General features: G+C 40.9%; 1 protein-coding gene across 1 annotated transcript in view; it reads right to left on the bottom strand.

Moving 5' to 3' along the window:
• FAM186A (family with sequence similarity 186 member A) overlaps nt 1-24,340 on the bottom strand; it is an 84,090-nt gene that overhangs the window by 14,911 nt on the left and 44,839 nt on the right. The window contains exon 4 of the mRNA XM_061416133.1: nt 13,154-19,775. Coding sequence (XP_061272117.1) covers nt 13,154-19,775 — 6,622 coding nt within the window. The remainder of the gene's footprint in view (nt 1-13,153; nt 19,776-24,340) is intronic.

Raw genomic sequence — 24,340 nt, 5'->3', positions numbered from 1 at the left:
GATGCTGGGAAAGATTGAAGGCAGGAGGAGAAGGGGATGACAGAAGATGAGATGGTTGGATGGCATCACCAACTCAATGGACATGAGTTAGAGTAAGCTCTGGGAGTTGGTGATGGACAGGGGAGCCTGGAGTGCTGCAGTTCATGGGGTCACAAAGACTCGAGCATGACTGAGTGACTGAACTGAACTACACACATTACTATTTATGAAACAGGTAAACCAGGACCTGTACAGCACAGGAAACTATACTCAGTTTCTTGTAATAACCTATAATGGAAAAGAATCTGAAAAAGAATATATATATATATATATATATATATATATCCATATATATATATATGTATAACTGAATCACTCTACAATTAATGCAACATTTTGAATTAACTATATTTCTGTTTTTAATAAATAAAAAGTTTATTGCTAAAGAGTGCTAACCAACATCTGAGCTGGGAGAGTTTTGCCTCAGAGCTGATGACTGCTGACTGATTAGGTAGTAGCTGCAGAAGATTTGGGTGGCTTTGGTGATTTCTTTTTTTTAAATAATTTTATTTATTTATTTATGGCGTGTTGAGTCTCCGTTGCTGCGTGGGCTTTTCTCTAGTTGCAGCAACGGGGGCTGCTCTCTAGCTGGAGTGCGTGGGTTTCTCACTGCAGCGGCTTCCCTTGTCCCTGAGCATGGGCTCTGGAGCTTGCAGCCTGCAGTAGCTGCAGCATGTGTGCTAAGTAGTTGCAGCTCCCAGACTCTAGAGCACAGGCTCAATAGTTGTGGTGCATGGGCTTAGTTGCTGCAAGGAACGTGGGACTTACTGGATCAAGGATCAAACCCATGTTTCTTGCATTGGCAGGTGGATTCTTTACCACCGAACTATCAGGGAAGCCCTGGCGATTTCTTAACATAAGACAACAATGAAGTTTGCCATATCATTGACTTGTCCTTTTATGGATGTCCTTTTATGGATGTCTTTTATGGATGATTTCTCTGTAGTGTGCAATGCTATTTGGTAGCATTTTACCCACAGTAGAATTTTTTTTTAAATTGGAGTCAGTCCTCTCAAACCCTACTACTACTTTATCAATGAAGTTTATGTAATATTCTACATCCTTTGTTGTTATTTCAGCAATCTTGTCAGCACCTTCATCAGAAATAGATTCCATCTCAGGAAAGCACTTTCTTTGCTCATCCATAATGCAACTCCTCATCTGTTCAAGTTTCATCATGAGATTCCAGCAATCCAGTCACATCACTAGGCTCCACTTTTAATTCTAGTTCTCTTGCTGTTCCCACCACATCTGCAGTTACTTCTTCCTCTGAAGTCTTGAACACCTCAAAGTCATCCATGAAGGCTGGAATCATCTTCTCAACTCCGGTTCATGTTGATATTTTGCCTTCTTTCTATGAATCATGAATGATCTTTTAAACAAAATATTTATTTTGGCTGCATTGAACCTTAGTTGCAGCAGGCAGGATCTTTGTTAGTGTATGGACTCTCTAGTTGTGACACGTGGGCTCAATAGTGGCGATACGCAGGCTCAGTTGCTCTGCAGTGGGATCTTAGTTCCCTGACCAGGGATCAAAGCTGCGTCCCCTGCATTGCAAGGTGGATTCTTAACCACTGGACTGCCAGGCGAATCCTATGAGTGACCTTAATAGTATCTAGAAAGGTGAATGCTTTCCAGAAGGTTTTCAATTGACTTTGCCCAGATCCATCAAAGAAATCATTATCTATGGCAGCTACTGTATAACCTTATGAAATGTATAATAAGACTTAAATATCTTGAAAGGTAGAATTACTCCTTGATCCGTGGGTTGCAGAGTGAATACTGTGTTGGCAGGCATGAAAACATCATAAAACCATTCTGCATCTTCATTAGAGCTCTTGGGTGACCAGGCGCATTGTCAATGAGGAGTAATATTTTAATAATCTTTTATAAAAATAATCTTTTTTTCTGAGCAGAATGCTCAACATTCTGCTCAGAAAAATATTTAGTAGACCATGTTGTCAACAGTTGTGCTGTCATCTAAGCTTTGTTGTTTCATTGATAGAACATAGGGAGAGTGGAATTAGCATAATTCTGAAAAGCCAAAGGATTTTTGAAGTGGTTAATGAGCGTTGGCTTCAAATAAAGGTCACCAGCTGCATTAGTCTCTACCAAGGAAGTCAGCCTGTCTGAAGCTCTGAATCCTTGAAACCAGGCATTGACTAATCCTCTGTAGCTATGAAAATCCTAGATGGCATATTCTTCCCATATAGACTGTTTTATATATATTGAAAATATGTTTTTTTTTAGTGTCAGTTCAGTTCAGTTCAGTCGCTCAGTCGTGTCCGACTCTTTGCGACCCCATGGACTGCAGCATGCCAGGCCTCCCTGTCCATCACCAACTCCTGGAGTTCACTCAAACTCATGTCCATCGAGTCAGTGATGCCATTCAGCCATCTCATCCTCTGTCGTCCCCTTCTCCTCCTGCCCCCAATCCCTCCCAGCATCAGAGTCTTTTCCAATGAGTCAACTCTTCGCATGAGGTGGCCAAAGTACTGGAGTTTCAGCTTTAGCATCAGTCCTTCCAATGAACACCCAGGACTGATCTCCTTTAGGATGGACTGGTTGGATCTCCTTGCAGTCCAAGGGACTCTCAAGAGTCTTCTCCAACACCACAGTTCAAAAGCATCAATTCTTCAGTGCTCAGCTTTCTTCACAGTCCAACTCTCACATCCATACATGACCACTGGAAAAACCATAGCCTTGACTAGATGGACCTTTGTTGGCAAAGTAATAGCTCTGCTTTTCAATATGCTATCTAGGTTGGTCATAACTTTCCTTCTAAGGAGTAAGCGTCTCTTAATTTCATGGCTGCAATCACCATCTGCAGTGATTTTGGAGCCCCCCAAAATAAAGTCTGACACTGTTTCCCCATCTACTTGCCATGAAGTGGTGGGACCAGATGCCATGATCTTAGTTTTCTGAATGTTGAACTTTAACACAACTTTTTCACTCTCCTCTTTCACTTTCATCAAGAGGCTTTTTAGTTCCTCTTCACTTTCTGCCATAAGGGTGGTGTCATCTGCATATCTGAGGTTATTGATATTTCTCCAGGAAATCTTGATTCCAGCTTGTGCTTCTTCCAGCCCAGCATTTCTCATGATGTACTCTGCATATAAGTTAAATAAGCAGGGTGACAATATACAGCCTTGACGTACTCCTTTTCCTATTTGGAACCAGTCTGTTGTTCCATGTCCAGTTCTAACTGTTGCTTTTTTTAATGTACCCGCCTTCATTATTTTAGCTATATCTGGATAACTTGCTACAGCTTCTGTATCAGCACTTGCTGCTTCACCTTGCATTTGATGTAATGAAGAGGCTTCTTTCCTTAAACATCATAAATCAACCTCTACTAGCTTTAAATGTTCTTCTGCAGCTTCCTCAATTCTTTCAGCCTTCATAGAATTGAAGAGAATTAGGGCGTTCATCTAGATAAGGCTTTCCATTAAGGGAATGTTGTGGCTGGTTTGATCTTCTATCCATACTACTAAAATTTTCTTCACATCAGCAGTAAGACTGTCTTTCTTATCATTTGTAAGATTCACTAGAGTAGCACTCTTGATTTCCTTCATGAACTTTCCTTTGCATTCACAACTTAGCTAATTGGTGCAAAAGGCCTAGCTTTCAGCCTTTCTTGGCTTTCAACTTGGTTTGCTTGCTAAGTTCATTCATAATCTAGCTTTTGACTTAAAGTGAGAGACTTGAGACTCGTCCTTCCACTTTAAAACTTAGAGGCCTTTGTAGGGTTATTAATTGGCCTAACTTCATTATTATTGTGTATCTCAGGGGATAGAGAGGCCCAAGGAAAGGGAGAGAGATGGAGGAATGGCCAGTTGGTGAAGCAATCAGAACACACAAAACATTTTTCATTTAAATTTGCCGCCATCTTATGTGGATATAGTGCACCATTCCTTGAAACAATTACTCTTTTCACACACACACATACACACACTTTGCGTCTTGCTTCCTTTCTTTGTTCTGCTAGACTCTCTGCCTTTGCTGCCTTAATGACTCTCACTAGTTCTTTGAGACATAATTCAAAAGTCTGAACGCCTAGAAGCTTCACCTAACTCTCGTGTCTGCTCAGTCTTCTGTATGGAGTTGGTGGTATACCATCATTGTTCTTTCCACCTCATACTATATAGTCATCTGTTTGTGTGATTGTTTCTGAGGAGACTATGTGTGCCCTCGAGGCAGAGATATGGAAGGATACAACATTTTTGTATCCTTTCACCCTCCACCCCCTGGGCCTAACTCAGTCCCTGTCATATTCTTAAAAATGTTGATGATGAACTAAATGATAAGTTAAATCCTATCTATCACTACCACATTTAGTATCTTTAAGAACTTTCTTCAATACATACGGAAATGAAATGTTTCATTATTAGCACATGGTATAATTTTATATCCTCTCCATCATTGCTTCTCAGGTATATTAATACTGATCATGTGGTAATATAACTCTAAAACAGTATTTTAGTATTTAAATATGAAATATTTACTTACAGAGGCTCTACAAAAATTTCTTTATTCAAAAATAATTTATATTATTATAGTTTACATTTTCTTTCCAATACAATGTCTTCTTGACTCAGCCATTTTTATTATGGAATTGTTCATCTGTCAGTATGTAATTCCTTGTTAGACTTGTTGCTGATTTGATCATTATAATATTAAATATTAAAGAAGAGCTTACTGAAAATGAATGAATTGATCCTTGATGGGATTAAAGTTATGTGTATAAATTAAATATTGTTATGATGTGTTGATCTATCTATTTCAGTTTTTAAATGATTTTACCAAAACAGGTCACATCATGTCACTTAGGTCTTCAAAATCTTCAATAATTATAAAAAAATTTAATTGCCATATAAAAATTAAATTGTCAAAGAATTTCCCACAAAAGCACCAAGTTCATATAGTATCATAGGTAAAATCTGTCAAACTTAAAAAGAACAGCTAATTTTATCATTAAATTGTTTTACAGCATAGAAAAGAAAGTTTTCACATTTTTAAAATGATGCCAGACTTAAAATTATACCAAAACTTAAAATTATACCAAAATTTGACAAAGAAAGCACCAAAAATAAATAAATAAACTACCAGTCAAACTTATGAATGGATATCAGTACAAAATAAAGTCCTAAATAAAATATTAGCAAATGTAACACACTCAAAGAAGGATACTGGGTTGGCCAAAATGTTCATTCAGGTTTTTCTGTAAGATGCTGAAGAAAAACCCAATCAAATTTTTTGCCAACCCAATACAAATAGGATTTATTCTAAGGATGCAATGATAGTTTAAAACATTAGTCATATTAATAAATCTTAGGAGAAAATATTTTCTCTGATAACCATGAAAATGAAGTGCTGAAATCATATTTAACAAAATGTAATTTAATAAACTTAACAAAATTAAACATCCACTCTTGATTTTAAAGAAATAATGAAACAGGAGCTGAAGGATACTTCTTTAATATGATACAATGTATTTCAACCCAAAAGCCAGCATTTTTTAGTGACAGATACTAGAATGATGTCCTCTATCATCATTACATTTTTAATCAACTCATATTTACATTTTAGTAATTAGCAGTGAAAGAATGACTTATATTTTGGCATTCTGAATTACAAAGGAATGGATAAAATAACTCCCCTCAAAATGAAATTGATTAAGGTTAAAGATGTTTTGCAGCTTTTTTAGAAAGTAAAATATAAATATAAACAATCCTTTTAAACATTCTTGAAGGTGAATTTTTCCTAGAAAAAAATAACATTAGGCCATGGAAGGGCACTACCAGCTGTTACTCTGAGAAAGTCAAATGAGCAAAGGTGGCCTGGTGGTGGTGGCCACATCACCAATATTTTTTAATACAGTTCTTAAGGTCCTAATCAATTCGGGCAGTCAAGAAACAGAAATGAGATATTTAAAAATTGGAAAAATCTAGATGTAAAAACATTATTATTTACGAGGGATATGTTTATGTAATTGGAAAACTCAAGAATATCAACTGAAAAATGATCACATGCTTTTGAATACAGTAAGATGGCTGCATATGAAATTGATATAGAGAAATCTAGCTTTCCTTTATATCAATAACAACCAGTTAGAAGATGTCATAGAAGGAGAGAGTCTGTTTATAACATCAAAAATAAAAACTACCAAGATATACACTTATGAAAGAATATTCAAGAGCTAGATGAAAACTTTAAAAACTCCAACAGAACACATACACACACACATACACACACACCCTGAACAGAAAAAAACGTATATCATTTTCTTGAATAGGAAGACTATGTTAGTAAAGATAAGCTAGGTTTTGCTGTTTTAACAAATAATCCCCAAATCTCAATGACTATAAACAACAAAAGTTTATCTGTTGCTCATAGTACAAATCCATCATAGCTTTGCAGAAAAGAACTTCATTTTAGACTCTTAGAAACACAGGCTAACAGAACAGCCATCACCTTGAACACTATAGCTTATCATGCCAATGGAAAAGGAGACTCTAGAGGGTCTCCAACTGACAATGGCAAGCTTAGCACAGAAAAGACACACGTTAATTCTGCTCACATCTCAAGGACAAGTACTAGGAAACAGTAATAATAACTATCACAAAGACTCAGCATCATAAAAATAAAACTACAGCAAATAACAGTAATCCAAGTCTATGTCCCAACCAGTAATTCTGAAGAAGCTGAAGTTGAACGGTTCTATGAAGACCTACAAGACCTTCTAGAACTAACACATCCCCCCCAAAAATGTTCTTTTCAACAGAGGGGACTGGAATGCAAAAGTAGGAAGTCAAGAGATACCTGGAATAACATGAAAATTTGGTCTTGGATTACAGAATGAAGCAGGGCAAAGGCTAACAGAGAGAGGCCAAGAGAATGCACTGGTCATAGCAAACACCCTCTTCCAACAACACAAGAGAAGACTCTATATGTGGACATCACCAGATGGTCAATACTGAAATCAGATTGATTATATTCTTTGCAGCCAAAGATGGAGAAGCTCTATATAGTCAGCAAAAACAAGACTGGGAGCTGAGTGTGGCTCAGACCATGAACTCCTTATTGCAAAATTTAGATGTAAATTGAAGAAAGTACTTGTACTACCTGGGAAGCCCCAAAATACTAATAATCAACTATTAAAGTACTAAAAGAAATCTCAAAATAATTTTTAAAAAATATATTTCTCAGAGTGGAAAGGGCTTTTTAAAATAAGGCACAATGCATTATTGAAAATATTAATATAAACATTAACTCTTTATTGCCAAATTCAGACATAAATTGAAGAAAGTGGGGAAAACCACTAGACCATTCAGGTATGACCCAAATCAAATCCTTATGATTATACAGTGAAAGTGAGAAATAGATTTAAGGGACTGGATTGGATAGACAGAGTGCCTGATGAACTATGGACAGAGGTTCATGACATTGTACAGGAGACAGGGAGCAAGACCATCCCCAAGAGAAAAAAAAAAAGAAAAAAAGCAAAATGGCTGTCTGAGGAGGCCTTACAAATAGCTATGAAAAGAAGAGAAGCAAAAAGCAAAGGAGAAAAGGAAAGATACACTCATTTAAATGCAGAGTTCCAAAGAACTGCAAGGAGAGATAAGAAAGCCTTCCTCAGCCAGCAATGCAAAGGGAATAGAGGAAAACAATAGAATGGGAAAGACTAGAGATCTCTTCAAGAAAATTAGAGATACCAAGGGAACATTTTATGCAAAGATGGGCTCAATAAAGGCCAGAAATGATATGGACCTGACAGAAGCAGAATATATTAAGAAGAGGTGGCAAGAATACAAAGAAGAACTGTACAAAAAGATCTTCATGACCCAGATAATCATGATGGTGTGATCACTTACCTAGAGCCAGACATCCTGGAATGTGAAGTCAAGTGGGCCCTTAGGCAGTATCACTGTGAACAAACCTAGCAGAGATGATAGAATTCCAGTTGAGCTATTTCAAATCCTGAAAGATGATGCTGTGAAAGTGTTGCACTCAATTTGTCAGCAAATTTGGAAAACTCAGCAGTGGCCACAGGACTGGAAAAGGTCAGTTTTCATTCCAATCCCAAAGAAAGGCAATGCCAAAGAATACTCAAACTACTGCACCATTGCACTCATCTCACACACTAGTAAAATAATGCTCAAAATTTTCCAAGACAGGCTTCAACAGTATGTGAACCATGAACTTCCAGATGTTCAAGCTGGATTTAGAAAAGGCAGAGGAACCAGAGATCAAATTGCCATCTGCTGGGTCATTGAAAAAGCAAGAGAGTTCCAGAAAAACATCTATCTCTGCTTTATTGACTATGCCAAAGCCTTTGACTGTGGGGATCACAATCAACTGGAAAATTCTGAAAGAGATGGGAATACCAGACCACCTGACCTGCCTCCTGAGAAACCTGTATGCAGGTCAGGAAGCAACAGTTAGAACTGGACATGGAACAACAGACTGGTTCCAAATAGGAAAAGGAGTACGTCAAGGCCGTATATTGTCACCCTGCTTATTTAACTTATATGCAGAGTACATCATGAGAAACGCTGGGCTGGAGGGAGCACAAGCTGGTATCAAGATTTCCTTGAGAAATATCAATAACCTCAGATATGCCAATGATACCACCCTTATGGCAGAAAGTGAAGAAGAACTAAAGAACCTCTTGATGAAAGTGAAAGAGGAGAGTGAAAAGTTGTGTTAAAGTTCAACATTCAGAAAACTAAGATCATGGCATCTGGTCCCATCACTTCATGGCAAATAGATGGGGAAACAGTGGAATCAGTGGCTGACTTTATCTTGGGGGGCTCCAAAATCACTGCAGATGGCGATTCAAGCCATGAAATTAAAAGCCATTTACTCCTTGGAAGGAAAGTCATGACCAACCTAGACAGCATATTAAAAAGCAGCGACATTACTTTGCCAACAAAGGTCCGCCTAGTCAAGGCTATGATTTTTACAGTAGTTACGTATGGATGTGAGAGTTGGACTATAAACAAAGCTGAGTGCTGAAGAATTGATGCTTTTGAACTGTGGTGTTGGAAAAGACTCTTGAGAGTCCCTTGGACAGCAAGGAGATCCAACCAGTCCATTCTAAAGGAAATCAGTCCTGAATATTCATTGGAAGGACTGATGCTGAAGCTTAAACTCCAATACTTTTGCCACCTGATGCGCAGAACCGACTCATTTGAAAAGACCCTGATGCTGGGAAAGATTGAGGGCAGGAGGAGAAGGGGATGACAGAGGATGAGATGGTTGGATGGCATCACCAACTCAATGAACAAAAGTTTGAGTAAACTCCGGGAGTTAGTGATGGACAGGGAGGCCTGGTGTGCTGCAGTTCATGGAGTCACAAAGAGCTGGGCACTACTGAGCGACTGAACTGAACTGAATATAAACATATAAAAATATAAATTATTTAGAAAGCAAAACCCACCAAAAGGAGAGTCTAAACACAAGCGGGGAAAGTTTTGTAGTTTATATCACAGACAAGGGTCTAATTTTCTCAATATTTGAACAGGTCCCAGAAATCAATTAAAAAAGCAACAGAAATAAAAACAAAAATAAACAATTGGGACCTAATTAAACTTAAAAGCTTTTGCACAACAAAGGAAACTGTAAGCAAGGTAAAAAGACAGCCTTCAGAATGGGAGAAAATAATAGCGAATGAAGCCAACTGACAATTAATCTCCAAAATATTGAAGCAGCATATGTAGCTCAATACCAGAAAAATGAATGACCCAATCAAAAATCGAGCAAAAAAACTAAAGAGACATCTTTGCAAAGAAGACAAATGGCTAATAAACACATGAAAAGATGCTCAACATCACTCATTATCAGAAAAATGCAAATCAAAACCACAATGAGGTACCATCTCAGGCCAGTCAGAATGGCTGCTATCAAAAAGTCTACAAACAATAAATGTTGGAGAGGGTGTGGAGAAAAGGGAACCCTCTTACACTGTTGGTGGGAATGCAAACTAGTACAACCACTATGGAGAACAGTGTGGAGATTTCTTAAAAAACTGGAAATAGAACTGCCGTATGACCCAGCAATCCCACTTCTGGGCATACACATTGAGGAAACCAGAATTGAAAGAGACACATGTACCCCAATGTTTACTGCAGCACTGTTTACAATAGCCAGGACATGGAAGCAACCTAGATGTTCATCAGCAGACAAATGGATAAGAAAGTTGTGGTACATATACACAATGGCGTATTACTCAGCTATATCAAAAAAAGAACACATTTGAGTCTGTTCTAATGAGGTGGATGAAACTGGAGCCTATTATACAGAGTGAAGTAAGTCAGAAAGAGAAACATCAATACAGAATATTAACACGTATATATGGAATTTAGAAAGACAGTAACAACAACCCTATATGTAAGACAACAAAAAAGACACAGATGTAAAGAACAGACTTTTGGACTATGTGGAAGAAGGGGAGGGTGGGATGATTTGAAAGAATAACACTGAAACATGTCTGTTACCCTATGTAAAACAGATGACCAGTGCAAGTTCAAAGCATGAAGCAGGACACTCAAAGCTGGTGTTCTGGGACAACCCAGGGGGAGGAGTCGGGAGGGAGGTGGGAAGGGGCTTCAGGATGAGGGGACGCATGTGCACCCATGGCTGATTCATGTCGATACATGGCAAAACCACCTTGATATTGTAAAGCAATTAGCCTCCAATTAAAACTAATTAATTAATTAAAAAGCAACTTGATAACCCAGTTGAAAAATGGGTAAAGTATTTGAATAGGATCTTCACAGAAAATAAAATACAGATGGTTCTTAACTCTATGAAAAGATGCTTAACTTCAACCTATAATAAAAGTAATGCAAATGAAAGCATGAAAGTGCCATATTTCATCTATTACATTGACAATGAACAAAAAAGTTGATAATATTTGTGGGGAAATACTCTTTTATAATACTGACCGATACATAAATTGTTCCAACCTCTTTGGAGAACAATTTGACAAAAATTTATCACAATTACAAAATGCTTACCCTTGATTTAGAAGTTCTACTTTTAGGAACATACATACATGTATACATATGTATATATAAGATTGTTCATTGAAGTACATTTTTAAAAACAATATAAATGTTATGTTAACCTCATCAAAGGTTAAGTAAATTCTGGTAAATCTAGACTTTGCTGCTACTGCTGCTAAGTCACTTCAGTCGTGTCCGACTCTGTGTGATCCCACAGATGGCAGCCACCAGGCTCCCCGGTCCCTGGGATTCTCCAGGCAAGAACACTGAAGTGGGTTGCCATTTCCTTCTCCAATGCATGAAAGTGAACAGTGAAAGGGAAGTCGCTCAGTCATGTCCGACTCTTAGCGACCCCATGGACTGCAGCCTACCAGGCTCCTCCGCCCATGGGATTTTCCAGGCAAAAGTACTGGAGTGGGGTGTCATTGCCTTCTCCAAATCTAGACTTTGGAGTACTATAAAACTGTAAAATGAATGAGTAGACTCTTTATATATTAATATCTAAATTCTAGCTTGTTATGAAAAAATCAAACATTGTATTTTTAAATATATAAAGAGTGGGATAAAAGAGCCTATGTACTTTGCTACATATGTAGAAAGTATCTCTGGGTGGAATACCTGGGTAGCCCTGAAGGAGGGGCCTAATGGCCAAGAATAAGACTATTAAGGAGGCTTTTCACTCTATTTGTATTTTTTAAAATACTGCACCAGGTGAATGCAATATTTTAATTTAATATAACAAAGGAAAAAAGACATGAACGGGAGAATGACCAGAAACATGTTATTTCAAATTCTCAAGTGGATGATAGTGTTTACGTGTGAAAACAGATTTAAAAGACTAGGAACATGGATGTGAGGGCGATCTGGTTGCGACATCTGTCACCCCATTGATCGCCAGGGTTGATTCGGCTGATCTGGCTGGCTAGGCGGGTGTCCCCTTCCTCCCTCACCGCTCCATGTGCGTCCCTCCCGAAGCTGCGCGCTCGGTCGAAGAGGACGACCATCCCCGCTAGAGGAGGACCGGTCTTCGGTCAAGGGTATACGAGTAGCTGCGCTCCCCTGCTAGAACCTCCAAACAAGCTCTCAAAGACTAGGAACATTCATTCTGGGAAGAGAAGAATACACTATGGAGTAGAAAATATTTCAACAGTTCTAAGGTAACTTCAGTATTGAAATGAGAATTTCTGTCTATACACTGAATGTCTTTCTCTTACACCTTGTTATTCCAGGGCTTAGTTTTCAAATGAATTCAGTCCTCAAAAGTGTAAATATCATGAGAACAGGGTACTTTGTTTTATTCGCTGCTGTATCCATAGCATCTAGAGCAGTGCTTGCCAAATAGTACGAATTCAATAAATATTTGCTGAATAAATGACATAAATTGTTCCTATAATTAATGATAGCTTTTTCTATCATAGATCTTAATTTGACATATTGTAATTTTAGGTTAGAAAAATTCTCCAAATAAGATAACACAGTATTATAAATTAACTATTTTGTAAAGGGGAAAGAATTTCTACAATTAAAAAAAATGTTTTTTAAATCCCCAAAATAATAAGTTGGCAACCTCAAACACAAAGGCCAAGAATGGCAGGCTAATTTCAATTTTAAAAATCAAGACTAGAACATGTTTCCTGTAGGTCACTCCAGCATCAAAGCTGCCATGGCAACACAAAGTACATAAACCTACCTGCCATCTCCCACTTTAATAGCTCTTCTGTCCAACTTCACTGCAATAAAAAGTAAATTAAAAAAAAAAACAATCATAGGTCTTTTGGTGAATGCAAGATTAAAGTAATTCAGAATAACTGCAAGCCTTTCTAAACTTTTGAAGTTGATATTTTGGAGATCAACCATGATCCTCAAAATATATTTTAGAATCTCTGCAAGAGATATATATGAGTGAAATGGGTGTTATATGACATTTCTTATTTCTAAAAAATATACCTCCTTTTGCTATCTTAAATAGGCTTCCATCTTACAAACCTTCTATAAGAGAATCTTTTAGAATACCTAACCTGACAAATACATATATACTGATAGAGTAATGAGGGAGGATATTTGAAATCAGGACTAAATCAGACAACTAGACACATAATATTTACCTTGCACGCTGGATCAGCCTATAGGCATTGTACTTGCGGAACAGGTATCCCAGCCGAACTTTGTCCGTATGAAATGTCTCAATTATGAGATTCCTAGCTTCTGTGTGTAGCTGTGAAGGGAGTATAGAAGATTTTGTGGCCTGATTTAAGAGTATCAGGTTCTTCCGCTGAGCCTCCACATCAACAAAATAGTTCTGTTCTTTGAGCTCTTGGGGATAGGAAGTGGGCACCATCATCTTGGGTTGCTTGGTATCTGAAACTGAAGTTAGTACCCAGGGCTTATTGATAGGGGGAAGTTGGGATTTCTGGTCCCATTCAGAAGGTGAGCTCTGCCGTGTTTTGAGTAGTTGAGTAGTAATAAGAGAAGGTAGTGGCGTTACAGGCTTAATGAGAGTAGCAGGAAGGGTCCCCTCATCAACATAAGGGGCTTGTGATACCGGTGTCTTGTAATCGGTGAGATGGGACTTAAACATTCTAAATTGTTTCACAGCAAAAGGGTCTTTGGGTATCTGGATTTCTTCAGAAGTGTCAGAGACCTCTGCTGTTTGGAACTTCTTAGTGGTGAAAGGGGCTTGAATCACCTTGAAACTTGGAGCACTGGGATGGACCGATACTGATTTCAATTTCAGAGAAGAAATAATTGACAATCTTTTCTTCCTTTTCTCAGAGACAGCAGAGGACAAACCTTTCTGTGGCTTTTCAGGGGTTGAGGGAGTCAACGGTGTCAAGGGACGCCCAGGGGTGGGAGAGACCCATAGTGGGGAAGCGTGCCCAGGAAGGGTCCCTGGTGGCAGATGCTGCCTAAGGGTAGAAGGGGCTTGTAACCCAGGAGATTGCTTACGAGTGGCAAAGGTCTGGGATGCCTGAAACTTCTCAGAGAGTGTTAAGGGTCTAGATTTCAAGAGCTCTTGAGGGATGGAAGAGGTCCCAGGAACCAAGTGCTTCCCAGGAGACAGAGGAGCCCAGATTTGGGGAATCTGTGCAAAGGTGACTGGGACTCCAGACATAAGGGGCTGTCTGAGGTCAAGAAGGGGCTTCTGTATCAGAGGCGACTGGGGAGCCATAGAGTCCCTAGATATGAAGAATCGCCTAGAACTAAGAAGGGCCTCTGGTTCAAGGGGCTGCTGTGGAGTGGGAGAGAGCCCAGATATTGGACTGGGAACTGGTGTTGGGAACGGAACAGAGGTTGATAGATCCTTAGACACTGGGGTCTGTCTGGAGGAAGGAGAAATCTGTGGTGCCAGGGGCTTCCCAGGGTCTGAAGGAATCCTCATTCCCAAGAATTTCTCAGAGGGGGCTTGTTTAAGAGGAAACCTTGATATATGCAAAGGAGTAGAAGGCACCTCAAATATAGGGGACTTCTCAGCAGTAGCAGCAGATGATACTGGTGACTCCTTAGAAATGTGAGGAGCATGTTTTGTGACAGATTTATCAGTAATGGAAGAGATCCCAGTTTTCAATGTATGTACTGAAGGAGGCCTAGCCCAGGGTGGTAAGGGCTGCTCCTTAATGAGAGGAGTTCTTGATGTTAGGTCCTGCACAGACCTAACAGTAATACCCAAGGACCAGGCCTCCCCTGGGGTGAGAGGAGCTTCCACAGGTTGGATTTGTTCTGGGATGTGGGGATATTCTAAGGTATACACTTTATCTGAGGTGAGAGGAACCCCTAATTCTGCAAACTGTTCATGAGAGAGAGAAACCCCCAATGCTTGAGCCTGTCCTAAAGTGAAAGGGGCCCCCAAATCCTGAGCTTGTGGAATGGTGACAGGGATTCTTAGTGCCTGAGACTGCTGAGGGGTAAGAGTGATGTCCTGAGCCTGTGCCTGCTCAGGGGTGATGTGGATCCCCAAAGCCTGGGCTTGCTGAGGGGTAAAGACAATGCCCTGAGGGGTGGCAGGGATCCCCAAATCCTGGGTCTGCTGAGGGGTGAGAGTCAGACCCTGAGCTTCAGCCTGCTGCGGGGTGATAGGAATCCCTAGTGCCTGAGCCTGTTGAGGGGTGAGAGTGATCCCTGGAGCCTGAGCTTGTTCAGGGGCGAGAGTGATCCCAAGTGCCTGGGCCTGCTGAGGGGTGAGAGTGATCCCTGGAGCCTGAGCTTGTTCAGGGGTGAGAGTGATACCCAGTGCCTGGGCCTGCTGAGGGGTGAGAGTGATCCCTGGTGCCTGAGCTTGTTCAGGGGCAAGAGTGATCCCCAGTGCCTGGGCCTGCTGTGGGGTGAGAGTGATCCCTGGAACCTGAGCTTGTTCAGGGGCGAGAGTGATCCCAAGTGCCTGGGCCTGCTGAGGGGTGAGAGTGATCCCTGGAGCCTGAGCTTGTTCAGGGGCGAGAGTGATCCCAAGTGTCCGGGCCTGCTGAGGGGTGAGAGTGATCCCTGGAGCCTGAGTTTGTTCAGGGGCGAGAGTGATCCCTAGTGCCTGGGCCTGCTGAAGGGTGAGAGTGATCCCTGGAGCCTGAGCTTGTTCAGGGGCGAGAGTGATCCCCAGTGCCTGGGCCTGCTGAAGGGTGAGAGTGATCCCTGGTGCCTGAGCTTGTTCAGGGGTGAGAGTGATCCCCAGTGCCTGGGCCTGCTGAGGGGTGAGAGTGATCCCTGGTGCCTGAGCTTGTTCAGGGGCGAGAGTGATCCCCAGTGCCTGGGCCTGCTGTGGGGTGAGAGTGATCCCTGGAACCTGAGCTTGTTCAGGGGCGAGAGTGATCCCCAGTGCCTGGGCCTGCTGAGGGGTGAGAGTGATCCCTGGAGCCTGAGCTTGTTCAGGGGTGAGAGTGATCCCAAGTGCTTGGGCCTGCTGAGGGGTGAGAGTGATCCCTGGAGCCTGAGCTTGTTCAGGGGCGAGAGTGATCCCAAGTGCCTGGGCCTGCTGAGGGGTGAGAGTGATCCCTGGAGCCTGAGCTTGTTCAGGGGCGAGAGTGATCCCAAGTGCCTGGGCCTGCTGAGGGGTGAGAGTGATCCCTGGTGGCTGAGCTTGTTCAGGGGCAAGAGTGATCCCAAGTACTTGGGCCTGCTGAGGAGTGAGAGTGATCCCTGGAGCCTGAGCTTGTTCAGGGGTGAGAGTGATCCCAAGTGCTTGGGCCTGCTGAGGGGTGAGAGTGATCCCTGGTGGCTGAGCTTGTTCAGGGGTGAGAGTGATCCCAAGTGCTTGGGCCTGCTGAGGAGTGAGAGTGATCCCTGGAGCCTGAGCTTGTTCAGGGGCGAGAGTGATCCCCAGTGCCTGGGCTTGCTGGGGGGTGAGAGTGATGCCCTGAGCTTCAGCCTGCTGAGTGATAGGAATCCCCAAAGCCTGAGCCTGTTGAGGGGTGAGAGAAGCCCCCACATCCGGGATATGCTGTGGGGTGACTGAAATCCCCAGTGCCTGGGCCTGCTGAGGGGTAAGATTGATGCCCTGAGCTTGAACCTGCTGAGGGGTGACAGGAACTCCCAGTGCCTGGACCTGCCGAGGGGTGAGAGTGATCCCTGGTGCCTGAGCTTGTTCAGGGGTGAGAATGATTCCCAGTGCCTGGGCCTGCTGAGGGGTGAGAGAAACTCCCACTTTCTGTATCTGCTGAGGGGTGACAGGAATCCCCAGTGCCTGAGCCTGTTGAGGGGTGAGAGAAGCACCTACTTCTTGAATTTGCTGAAGGGTGACAGGTATCCCCAGTGCTTGGGCTTGCTGAGGGGTGAGAGTGATCCCTGGAGCCTGAGCTTGTTCAGGGGTGAGAGTGATCCCCAGTGCCTGGGCCTGCTGAGGGGTGAGAGAAACCCCTACTTCCTGGATCTGCTGAGGGGTGATAGGAATCCCCAGTGCCAGGACCTGCTGAGGGGTGAGAGTGATCCCTGGTGCCTGAGCCTCTTCAGGGGTGAAAACGATCCCCAGTGCCTGGGCCTGTTGAGGGGTGAGAGTGATCCCTGGTGCCTGAGCTTGTTCAGGGGTGAGAGTGACTCCCAAGGCCTTGACCTGCTGAGGGGTGAGCATGATGCCCTGAGCTTGAGCTTGCTGAGGGGTAATAGGAATCCCCAGAGCTTGGGCCTGCTCTGCACTGAGAGCCACTCCCAAACCCCGAGGCATCTTAGGAGTAATAGTTTCCCCCAACGCCTGAACCTGATTAAAGCTGTCCATGGTTTCCAGTGCCTCGGCCTCTTCAGAAGCGAGGTCAATTTCCATTGCTTGGGCAAGCCTAGAGGTAAGAGTGATGGACTTTGCAAGAGACGCTCCAGGAACAGAAGAGGGTCCACGGGAGGAGGACTGTGTGGAGATGGGAGTAGTAATTGGAATGGGATGCTTTCCTTCGGCCAGATCCCCTAATTTCTTAAGATTCCCAATGAAATCTTTTCTTTGGTGTGTCTGCGGCGTGTCTTTCTGTGTGCTCTCCCACCTGTGAGACAATGTGATTGAAGTCTGACTGAGCACCTCTTCTAGTTGTTCGTATGTCTTCATCTCCTTTGCGGTTTTTTGCTTCTGACTTTCATAGTCCCCTACCTTTCTCCTTGCCTTCTGCTTCTTCTCTCTCTCCAAACTGCTTTCTTGCTCCAGATGTCTCACTTCCTTCTGAACCTGCATCGTCTGCTGTCCTTTCTCCTCCTCCAAAGGCACACCTTGCTGTTTCGTTTTTTGTTTCCATGCTTCCAACTGCTGCTGCTTTGACTTCTGATACCCTTCTCTCTCCTCTTGTCTTTGCTTTTGCTTCTCATCTGACTCGATCTGCTTTTGTATCTCATGTTTTTGCTGTCCCTTCCATACCTCTTCTTCCTGCCACTGTTTCTCTTTCTGTTGCCCTTGCTTTCCCTCCTTCACTGGGAGCCATGCCTCTTCCTTCTCCAAATTCTTATTTATCATCTCAAACCTCCTTTTTTCTAGCTCTTGTTTTTCCTTCTCTTTAGAGTCTGTCCCTACTGTTGAGGCTTCTGGAACATTCCTTTCACTTTCTATTTCGGTCAAGATCATTCGTATTAAATTGTCAGTTAGTGGGTCAAGCCTCTCCTGTGAAATTAAGGTGCTAATTTCTGACTTTGCACTAGTTGGTTCCTGAGAATGCCGTTCTGGCATAAATGAGACTGCCTTTTTTTGTTTCAAAGCTTTCTCTCCAATTCGTCCTTCATTTTTTATATCTTTGTATTTTCTTAAGATTTTTGTCAGAGTTTCAGCCACTTTTTGGAAATATTCCTCCATTTTTGCCTTTATGATTCCTAATTTCTCAACTTCTGATCTTTTTAATAATAACTCTTCTTTTGACACAGTCTTTTTATCCAAGGGCTTTCCTATGTTATCAGTTTTCTCTTTAAGGAATGACACTACGGCTTTCTGAAATTCTTCTAGGTTACTCTGCTCACTTTCGCCATCTGGAATACCTGATTTAGCAAGTTCAAGAGACTTGAATTTCTTCGTGAAGACTGACACATCTTTCTCTTCAGATTTTTCTTCTTTTCCTGTAGGGCTTCCTGGAGAGATACGGTGTTTCTTTCCTTTTATTTTCTCAGAGGAATGGTCAAGTTTGCTCAACCTGGATGGCTCTGGTGTGCTACTCATCTCATTTCTGCTATCTCTGTCCATTGACTCAGTGGTGAGCTCCTCTTTATTCTCTGTAGAAGTTTGACTTTTACTCCGTGAATGTTCGGACTTAGCCTCCCTGCGTTGTTCCAGTATACCACTTGTTCCACTTTTACCACCTTGGCTCTTGTCAGAAGGGAAATCGGAAGGAAAATGTTGACTTTTTGATTCAGTGAGTGACTTTGATTTGGTTTCAGGAAAGGATTTTGTTTCTTTTCTCTTCTTATCCAGTGCTTGTAATTCTAAGTGGTGATCGAGTTTGGTCCCTGTGACTTTCTGTTTACCTTTATTATCATTCACATTCGATTCAGAGGTCTCCTGCCCAGATGGGCCTTTTGTATGCTTTTTTTTCTGTGACTGGAACTCGTCAGCCCCATCTTTCTGAAAGGCACCACCTTTCTTCACTGATACCATATCTTCAGTGATCTCTCCAGAAGATTTTTTCTGCTGGCCAGTTAAATCTGGAGTTGTTTCACCTTGGGCTGCATATAAATGAGTTGAGTCCCACTTGATCCCCAAGCCTTTGGTCCCTTTTTTGGGGGCCTCATCTACCATGTTTTCAAATTCTTTGGCCAAAATACTGTCTAAACTGTTTTCTGTGTCAGCTTGGCTCATGGCTGATTGTGGAGAAGGCTCAGGTAACACTTTCTGTGTTGATGTGGGCAATGCTTGTTGCTCTGCAACTTTGGATCGAATAAGGTGTTCATATTTTTCTTCTGCTTCTCGAAGTTTTTGCTGAAGCATTTCATTTCTTTTACTGAGATCTTGTATGATCTTCAGGGAAATCTCTTGTTCTCTTTCAACTGTCTCACTTGTATACATATCAGAAGTATGGAGGTTAATAGCTTTCACTTCATCATTTAGTGTACTCAAAGCTTTAGAAAGGTTTACTGTTGTTGATGATATATATTTAATAGCATTATTTTCCAGTTTATTGAACATTGCAGTACCTATGAGTTCCTGAAGCATATCTTGGATTTCTGACACCTTTGTTTTTGTGGCAAATTGATCACTAATCATCTGATCTGGTCTTAAAGCATGAGCTGTTGCAGGTCGCTTTATAACTCTTTCTTTCCATGATTTCCATAGAGAACTTCTAGATGCTAGAAGAAAAAAAAAGCATAAAACATAAATGAGATTGCATTTCTCCTTTTGTGCTGTGCTCTAAGTTTAAGACTAAGGAATTTAGCCCAAATTAACAGATAGATATAGAATGAAGTTTCATTAGGGAAATTTGGCCCCCAAATAATTTTCAATATTTTCAAAAGAATGACTCTTTCCCCACAATTATCTAGAAGTTCTTCTTCCAGAGTTTAGGAGAAGAACTCAGCTGTGACCTCAACTTACTTTAGGTTATAATTTTGAGATTAGATTAGGATGAATATCAAAATTTTCCTTTGGTTTTATGCTTGGTGCTTTCCATTTTCTTTAATGGGTTCCTATCTTTCTTTTTCCCCTTTTCTGAGTCAAAGCTAACCTTAGTTGTTTCAGAAGGATCACAAAAAATAGAAGGCAAACATTTGAAGGGATTTTCAAAATGGCTGAATAAGAAACTCAGCAAATTTTTCCCAAAAGAGCAAGAAAAAAGCTGAGCAAAATTGCCAAAAACAACCATTTTAGGACTTTGGAAACTGACTAGAGGCATACAACAGATTGAGAAGAATTAGTTCAAGAAAAACTTGCTGTGATGTTTTAGCTTGTAGCTGCTTCCATCTCCAACTCCCTAGCCCTATGGCCTGGTATAGGTTCTACCAGAGTGAAACAGGCTGTGAAGACTGACAACTCTGCTGCCTGAGGGGGTTGATTTGATCTGGAGCAATGCAACATTATAACAATACTACTTTAACCCATAAACAGATTCATTAGCAAAGAGTATAAGCCTTCCTAGATCAATCTGGATTAATTGATCATTGACTGATCATTGACTGACCACTTAGCTATGCTGAACCAAAAGTAACCCCTAAAATTCAGGCTTAAAAATAAAAACAGAGGTTTCCCTGGCAGTCCAGTGGTTAAGAGTCCTCTGTGGGTTTGATCCTTGATCAGGGAACTAAGATCCCACAAGCCTTGAGGTAAAAAAACTAGAACGTAAAACAATAGAAGCAATACTGCATCAGATTCAATAAAGACTTTAAAAATTGTCCACATTAAAAAAAAAAACTTAAAGAAAACCAAGTGGAAAAATTGGAGTTGAATAGTACAACAACGGAAATGAAAAATTCACCAAAAGGGCTTAACAGCACATGTGAGTTGACAGAAGAAAATAACCAGCAAACCTAATGCTAGATTACTAGAGACTGTCTAATCTGAAGAACAGGGAGGAAAAAACAATAAAGAAAAATGCAAAGTCTCAGAGATTTGTGGGATACCATCAAGCATACCAGTGTACAAGCAATAGAGTTCCCAGAAGAAGAGAGAGGGGCATTTAAAATACCTGAAGAGAGGACTTCTCTGTGGTCCAGCGGCTAAGACTCTATTCTCCCAATGCAAGGGACCTGGGTTTGATCCCTTGTCAGGGAACAAGATCCTACATTCCACAACTAAGAGTTTGCATGCCGCAACCAAAGATACCCCATGCGCCAGTGAAGATTGAAGACCCCATGTGCTGCAACTAACACCCACCACAGTCAAATTTTAAAAATATATAAATAAAAATACTTTTAAAATATATTGGAAGAAATAATGGACAAATGATTCCAAATTTGTGGAAAAACATTAATCTACACATTCAAGAAGCTCAGCAAATTCTAAGTGGGATAAACACAGAAACAGCCATACCTGGAACATCATAGTCAAACTGTTGAAAGCAGGCAAAATAAGAATCTTTAAAGCAAAAAGTGAAAAATGACTCAACAATCAAAGGAGACTCAGTACAGAGGAACCACAGGAAATTTAGTAGGTTACTTCTTACTGGAAACAATGGAGGCAGAAGTCAGGGAATGATATATTCAAAGTGCTGAAAGAATAACGTGTGTGTGTGTGTTAGTCGCTCAGTAGTCTCTGACTCTTTGCGACCCCTTGAACTGTAGCCCAGGATCTTCTGTCTATGGAATTCTCCAGGCAAGATTACTGGAGTGGGTTGCCATTTCTTTCCAAGAATTTCATATCCAGCAAAATTGTTCTTCAAAAATAGCTACCAAACTTGATGCTGTATTACTAGAAGGTAATACATCATTCCCTGAAATAACACTCTTCCCAAAGTACACGCATGTACAACTCTCATGTTGTTCAGTCGCTAAGTCTGTCCGACTCTTTGCCATCCCATGAACTGCAGCACACCAGGCTTCCCTGTCCTTCACTATCTCCTGAAATTTGTTCAGACTCATGTTCATAGGGTCGATGATGCCACCAACCATCTCATCCTTTGTCACCGCCTTCTCCACCTGCCCTCAATCTCTCCCAGCATCAGGGTCTTTTCCAGTGAGTCGGGTCTTTATATCAGGTGGCCAAAGTACTGGGGCTTCAGCTTCAAAATCAGAACTTCCAACGAATATTTAGGACTGATTTCCTTTAGGACTTACTGGTTTGATCTTGTAGTCCAAAGGACTCTCAACAGTCTTCTCCAGCACCATAATTCGAAAGCATCTAATTCTTCAGCACTCAGCCTTCTTTATGGTCCAGCACTCACATCTGTACATGACTACTGAAAAATACCATAGCTTTGACTAGGCAGACCTTTGTCAGCAAAGTGATGTCTCTGCTTTTTAATATGCTATCTAGGTTCGTCATAGCTTTGCTTCCAAGGAGAAAACATCTTTTAATTTTGTGGTGTGCAGTCACCATCTGCTGTGATTTTGGAGCCTCCCAAAAATAAAATCTGTCACTTTTTTTTTCCCATTCTTTTTTCATGTTGACATTTTGCATTTTCACACAAAGAAATAAAGAGCACTAGTATATGTAGGTAAATAAAAATACAGCAAAAATATTTTTTTCTTTTTCCTCTCATAGTTAATTAAAAGACAAGCATATAAAACAATAATTATAAAGCTATATTGTTGGACTTAAATATGTAGTGTACATGGCAAAGCACAAAGGAGAGGAAGAGGGTGGAACTATTGGAGCAAAGATTCTATATTTCGCTGGAATTAAGTTAGTACCAATCTGGAAAAGATTGTGATAATTTAAGATGTATATTGCAATTCCTATAACTAACACTAAGAAAATGTAAGAAAAAGTGGAATTAAAAGGTACACTAGAAAATACCTATTTACCACAGAGGCAAGAAAATAATAGAAGGAAAAAAAAGATACATGAGCAAAATAGCAGATATGTATCCAGCCATATCAATAATTACATTAAATGTGAATTAATTAAACACACCAGCTAAAACTCTAGAGTGAACTATAAAGAAAGCTGAAAGCCAGATAATTGATGCTTTTGAACTGTAGTGCTGAAAAAGACTCTTGAGAGTCTCTTGGACAGCAAGGAGATCCAGCCAGTCCATCCTAAAGGAAATCAGTCCTGAATATTCATTGGAAGGACTGATGCTGAAGCTGAAACTCCAATACTTTGGCCACCTGATGTGAAGAACTGATTCATTTGAAAAGACCCTGATGCTGGGAAATACTGAGGGTGTATGAGATGCTTGGTAGTATCACTGACTCAATGGACATAAGTTTGAGTAAACTCTGGGAGTTGGTGATAGACAGGGAACCCTGTCTTACTGCAGTCCATGGGTTTGCAGAGTTGGACATGACTGAACTGAACTGAGCTAAAAGTCAGAGATTGTCAGATTGTATTTTTTTAAAAAACCCAAAAGATCCAAATATAAGCAACACATCTTAGATTCAATTATACTAACAATAACCACAGTACTTGGGTGCAGTCTCAAAAATGACAGAATGATCTCTGTTTCCAAAGCAAATCATTCAGCATCACAGTAATCCAAGTCTATGCACCAACCACTAATGCCGAAAAAGCTGAAGCTGAACGGTTCTATGAAGACCTACGAGACCTTCTAGAACTAACACCAAGAAAGATGTCCTTTTTATTATAGGGGACTGGAATGCAAAAGTAGGAGGTCAAGAGATACCTGGGGCAACAGGAAAGTTTGGCCTTGGAGTACAAAATGAAACAGGGCAAAGGCTAACAGAGAGAGGCCAAGAGAATGCACTGGTCACAGCAAACACCCTCTTCCAACAACAAAAGAAATGACTCTACACATGGACATCACCAGATGGTCAATAGAGAAATCAGATTGATTATATTCTTTTCAGCCAAAGATGGAGAAGCTCTATACAGTCAGCAAAAACAAGACTGAGATCTGACTATGGCTCAGATCATGAACTCCTTATTGCAAAATTCAGACTTAAATTGAAGAAAGTAGAAAAAACACCACTAGAAAATTCAGGTGGTGTATGAAACTGTATGAAAACTGTATGAAATCACTTATGATTATATACAGTGGAAGTGACAATAGACTTAAGGGATTAGATCCAATGTTTATAAACAGAGTGCCTGAAGAACTATGGACAGAGGTTCATAATATTGTATGGGAGGTGGTGATCAAAACCATCCCCAAGAAAAAGAAATGCAAGAAGGCAAAATAGTTGCCTGTGGAGAACTTACAAATAGCTGAGAAAAAAAAGAGAATGAAAGGTAAAGGAGAAAAGGAAAGATATAGCCATCTGAACGCTGAGTTCCAAAGAATAGGAGAGATAAGAAAATC

Source organism: Bos javanicus, chromosome 5 (assembly GCF_032452875.1).
Source record: "Bos javanicus breed banteng chromosome 5, ARS-OSU_banteng_1.0, whole genome shotgun sequence".
Classification (NCBI taxonomy): domain Eukaryota; kingdom Metazoa; phylum Chordata; class Mammalia; order Artiodactyla; family Bovidae; genus Bos; species Bos javanicus.
This window is presented reverse-complemented; position numbering and strand designations above follow the sequence as displayed.